This window comes from Silene latifolia, chromosome 1, assembly GCF_048544455.1.
Source record: "Silene latifolia isolate original U9 population chromosome 1, ASM4854445v1, whole genome shotgun sequence".
In the NCBI taxonomy this organism is placed as follows: Eukaryota; Viridiplantae; Streptophyta; class Magnoliopsida; order Caryophyllales; family Caryophyllaceae; genus Silene; species Silene latifolia.
In genome coordinates, this window is record NC_133526.1 from 168,567,522 (window position 1) to 168,573,343 (window position 5,822).

The 5,822-nt window shown below is 39.6% G+C and overlaps 1 protein-coding gene across 1 annotated transcript; it reads left to right on the forward strand.

Annotated features, from left to right (window-relative positions):
* Window positions 1-499: 499 nt before the first annotated feature.
* Window positions 500-2,522, forward strand: LOC141587008 (uncharacterized). Its single transcript, XM_074408422.1, has 5 exons — window positions 500-640; window positions 859-917; window positions 1,119-1,449; window positions 1,570-1,758; window positions 2,430-2,522. The coding sequence occupies exons 1-5, from the start codon at window positions 500-502 to the stop codon at window positions 2,520-2,522; spliced, it is 813 nt and encodes a 270-aa protein (XP_074264523.1).
* Window positions 2,523-5,822: the final 3,300 nt, after the last annotated feature.

Consider the following 5,822-nt stretch of genomic DNA (forward strand, 5'->3'; position numbering starts at 1 on the left):
ATTTTGAGGTGGGTGCGGTTGTATTTGCTCTAAATATTTGGAGGCAACCTTAAAGGTGTTTTCAGATCATAAAAGTTTGAAGTACATCTACACTCAGAAGGAGTTAAACATGTGTCCGAGATGGTGGATGGAGCTGATTGGGGACTATGATATGGAGATCGTCTATCATGAGAGAAAGGCTAATGTGGTTGTAGATGCTTTGAGTATGAAGAGTGTGCATTCGTTATGCGCTGCCCTGTCACTGATGAAATTGAATGAAGAGATGAATAAGATGGGGATTCATATGATTCGCAAAGGAGATGTCATAGGTGATTTGACTATCGAGCCTGAACTTTATAAAGACATAAAAAGGAAACAGGAACTTGATCCCAAGATTTAGGAGTGGAAGACAAGGGTAGGGGATGGTACAGTTTTGAGATTTTCTATCCATACATATGGGAGTGTTCGCTTCGATGGGAGGTGGTGTGTACCTAATGATGCTGATTTGAAGAAGTTAATCATGACAGATGCTCATTGCACTCCTTCTTCGATACATCTGAGAGGTGACAAGCTCTATAAGGACTTGAAGAAGACGTTTTGGTGGCCCGGTATGAAGAAAGAGGTAGCAGAATTTGTGGCTAGGTGTTTGACTTTTCAGAGGGTAAAGGGAGAATAACGGATACCACAAGGTAAGATCCAGTCACTTTAGGTACCGGAATGGAAATAGGAATCGATTTCTATGGATTTCATTGTGGGGTTACCGTTGACTCGGTAGGGTAACAATATGATTTGAGTTATCGTCGATCGTATGACAAAGTCAACTCATTTTATTCCAATGAAATATACTTAGAGTAAGATTCAATTGACTCTTGGATACAGGAAGCATGTGGCACGGTTACAGGGGTACCAAAGGATATTGTGTCAGATAGAGATGCGAGGTTTATATCACGGTTTTGGCAAGAGTTTCAGGAATTGATGGGGACTACCTTAAAAATGAGCATGGTGTTTCATCCTGCGACAGATGGTCAGAATGAAAGGATTATCAAGACGTTAGAAGACATGTTGCGAGCTTGTACGATGGAGTTTGGTGGGAGTTGGGAGGATAGACTTGATCTGATAGAGTTTTCATACAACAACAGCTATCACACGAGCATTGGGATAACACCTTTTGAGGCATTTTATGGGAGGAAGTGTAGGAGTCCGGTGTGTTGGGATGATAGCACTGAAGTTGTGGTTTTGGGACCGGAAATGGTACAGGATATGGTTAAGCAAGTACACTTTATTCGGCAAAAGATGAAAGCAGCTCAAGATCGGCAAAAGAGTTGTGCGGATTTGCATCGAAGAGACATTGAGTTTGCAGTGGGTGACAAGGTTCTCTTGAAAGTGTCACCTATACGGGGCGTTATGAGGTTTAGCAAGAGACGGAAATTAAGCCAGAATTCCATAGGTCCCTATGATATTTTGGATCGGGTAGGTGAAGTAGCTTATCGGCTAGCTTTACCACCATCTCTTGATCGGGTGCATAATGTGTTTCATGTGTTACAACTTCATAAATATGTGAGTGATCCGTCACATGTGCTCGAGGTTCAGAATATCGAGTTGGATGAAGCTTTAAACTATGCAGAGGTACCAAAAGAGATATTGGATCATAAAGTATGGAAGACAAGCAATGGTGAAACCGTCTTGCTTAAAGTGATATGGTCTAATCAAAACGTGGAGGAAGCGACTTGGGAACCGGAAGAGGCAATGAGGGAACACTACCCACACCTTTTTGAGCAGGTATGTTTGGTTACGGGGTCATAACCGTTGTCTTTTAAGGGGGTTAGGAGATGATCGCGTGTGTGTTTTGGGGTAGTTTTAAGGTCGGTATGATTGTGTTTCGGTTTCTGTGGAAAATAGTTGGTCATAGTTGGGTTCATGGTTAGTGTCTTTTGAGTAGACGTCCTTTCGATTTGCATAGTTAGTAGGTTGGTTTTGCATGTTGTGTCAGGTATGGTGTGAACTTCGGGGACGAAGTTCATTTTAAGGAGGGAAGACTGTAATACTACGATTTTATGGTCCTAGCTTACTCGGTCTAGTAAGTTGTCGAGTGCTTTTAAACAGGCTACTTTTTGGGTGCACTCGGCCGAGTTGTGAGGAACTCGGTAGAGTAGGTCATACTCGGCTGAGTACCCCAGGTACTCAACCGAGTACCCGCTCTGACGGGTTAATTTCCGCGGTTTTAATTAAGATGATTAGAGGTTATAATTACACTTTATCAGTCATTAAATCATTTTTAAAAAACCTAAACTACGTTTACTACTCCTTTAATCATCTTCATCACTCCCAAGTATAGTTTGATCGATCATGAGTCTACATTTGTTTTTCCGTACCGATTTCGTTGGTAAGTCTCTAACGCTTTCTTAATCAGTTTGCGTTTGTCATATAGAGTTTGCCCTAATTTGGGTTAGGATGGGTGTAAAAGTTTATTAGTGATGGATTATGATATAGTATTGTTTGATTATTCTTTGTTAGCTGACGATTTCGTAGAAGAGCAATTCTAGTCTCGTTGTTGTTGTTGATTTGCGGAATTTGCGATAAGGTAGGGTTTTCCTACTCAGTTGATTGTATAATTGATTTAAGATTGATTGTGGTTAATTGTGTGACATATATTATTAGATTGAGATTGGTTGAGATTATTGTTGTTTTGGGACCATTTTCAGGAGATGGTTCCAACCCCATGTTCGCCTCTTGTCGCTCTCGTCACAAGGGGGATGTGCACATTAATGATCTGGGTTCGCTCGTTATGATGAACGGGGATTTGGTGGGTAAGACTGTGGTCCCCCAGTGGCGGTGTGGGTTACCTGTTGTGGTGGGTAACCTCACAGGGCACTTCGGTGTGTAGTCGGTTACTGGTTACTATTGGAGTTTGGAGGATGGTTACTACAGATTGGAATGGATTGTGTATTGGTTTGTGATTGTGATTTCTTTTCTTGGTTATGCAGTTGACTGACCCCGTTTATTGTTTTTAAAACTGTGGTTATCCATTCGGAGATGGTGAGCAGTTGGTTTAGCGGTTAATAGCTGTGGATGTAGCTCGCGGGTCATGGATGGGACCGAGTCATCACCTTGTGTTTAACTAGCTTCCGCTGTCGCATGAACTTAGTTTCTTTTGGTTGTTTTGGAGTTATAACAATTTGGTTTGACTTTCATTTATATTTTGATTTAAACAGTTTTGTACTTCTAATAAATGTTCTTTGATGGTCTATTTGATATACTTTACCTTAGCTCGGGCAACCGAGATGGTAGCATCTTGATATGCTAAGGTGGTCTTGGTAAGGCACTTGGTGTATGGAGATGTTACACCACACTTCTGAAATTTAATAGTATATACCAATGTGATAGAATTGCACAAACATTTTAGATTATATATTACGGCATGATAAAGTATTTCCAAATATTAAACACGACAGATGAAAAACTGCATACTTGCTCTAGCCCTACCATAGATATGGCGATCTTTAAATCAATCATTAACTCTTCAAGGTTAATCTTGAATACGCGAGACAAAATATCAGGACGATCCTTGGGTTTAAGGCCCCTTTTACTAACAAAGCGGGTGATTTTTGGCCACTTAGGATTACACGTAAATAGATCAGAGTAACCGAACCACCTATAAATGGTCATAGTATCAATGTAGTTCACTTTCATGTATGGCCCACCTCCCACCAAAGAAGAAGAAACAATAAGACGACTACGAACGGATAACGGCTCAACGCCCCCTCGTTCAACAGCTCTTCTAAGATTATTGTAATTCTCCACACGAAGAAGATCTGTCTTGAAGCGTGTATATACTTCATTCTATGAGATTTAACCGATGCAAATCCGTCAACTAAAACTGGTGATAAACTTTACCGGATTGTAAGAGAGTTGGAAACTCAACAGACAATGGTCTATCCTGAATAAGGAATGTATACCACTCTCTAAGGGTTAATTTATCACGCGGATTTTCAGAGCTGCTATTTCCAACGTGATAAATTCCCAATCGGTAACCGTCTTTCTCGCAAGGAAATAATAATGGATAGTTGAGGGACATGAATGTCTGGTGTATCTTAGATATACATTGTAAACTTCCGCATGACTTTTGTACAATAATGTCTCGTTTATCCATGTTTGGACCTAAATCACCCTCGATTAATGTTACTACCTCTGAAATCGTTGGACGATTATATGTTCTCCCATCTCTGTCTCTTCTACAGATGAGTATGATACCTCCACGATTTTATCGGAAGACAATATGTCCCTAGCCATCCTAAATATCTTTGCAGCAGGTTTATGTTCGTCAACCATCTTTTGCAGCAATTCTATCAACTCATCGTTAAATCGCTCTGGACTACCGTGGCTGGATTAATAGATAATTAATAATAAGGTGTGTTTTTTTATGTTGGGTAACTCAATATTAAAATATCAATCTCTACAGTAATGCGTTAAGCCTATATTCTAACATATTAGTCTCGTATATCACATACTTAAGTGCGTTTTTCCGATTTTCAACTTCTTCTTCTGTGTCATATATGTACAATTGACAAAATTTAGGCGTTGTTCCAGCCGACGGCAACAGACTTCCTATTCGGTGAATATTTTGGCCACCCATCCTAAATGTGTATGGACCTCGACCTTGATTCGCGGAGTGATCAATCTTCCCACCCATGGACGTGAAGGAAAACATCTCGTTATAAGATCGAATATTCTCAATAAAATTCTTACTAAGGGGATGTCGTCTACTTAGTAGAGACTTTAGGATTTGAGGCGGTTCTTTTAGCCATGGAAGCGTAACTTTGTCATCCGAGCAACACAATGAGAACTCAGGGCGTCGAGTACCCTTCTTTTTATCTTTCCTTTCTTGAAACCACATTTGCGCTATACATTTTGAGCACTTGTATTCTGGGTCTCCAATATTCCAGTATCCTTCGAGGAGTGAAACAAAAAATGTCACCGCAATATGAAAAAGTTAAGTAGTTTGATGTAAATAAGTATATAATTCAAGCTTCAGTACATCAATCAGTAACATACAATAAAATGACCTTCGTTGATGCGCTGGGAGGATTGATTTTGTTCACTTCAGGAACATTCTCCGTGTGATCGAAATGAACCTACTTCACGTCTAATGATAATTTCTTGGTTTTCAGGAATTATATTGAATCGTTAAAGTCATCATAAGATTTACCAAAGGCTGAACATAAGTCTCTTACTAATCGCTCCACCGCATCTGGTGTACTATCGATACCTAAGTAGTCATTTTAAAAACCACGGAGTAAGAATAAAATACATAATAACGATCGGGATACTTATATACAAATTGTTAAGTTAGTATTCAGTAATAGTTTAAAATAAAATAACCATCGTCAATCAATTGGGAGGATTGATTTTCTTGGCTGAAGGAACATTCTTCGCGTAAGGCAAATGGCCACCTACCATGCTCGTTGACCCCTTCTTGAGTTTCAGGTATTAAAGGTCTAACTTCGTCGTACAATTCGCCAAAGGTGGAACATAAGTCTCTTACTAATCGTTCGGCTACATCTAGTGGACTATCGCTACCTGTGAAGTAATACAATAAACACCAGATTAGAGTCTAAAACTTATACTCGCCTTGTTAAATAACTTATTTATAATATACGGCATTTTATATATACCTGTGGTGGTGGAAGTGAGTGGCGTGTTAGGAGTACAATGTGGAGGATCTATTTGCACAGATGCAGCGGACGTCACTCGTCTTGCTTGTCATCTCGTAGAAGCTAATATATACGAAATGGCTATTAGATTAGTATTTTTGTTTTAACGATTAAATAAATTTATTGCATGTG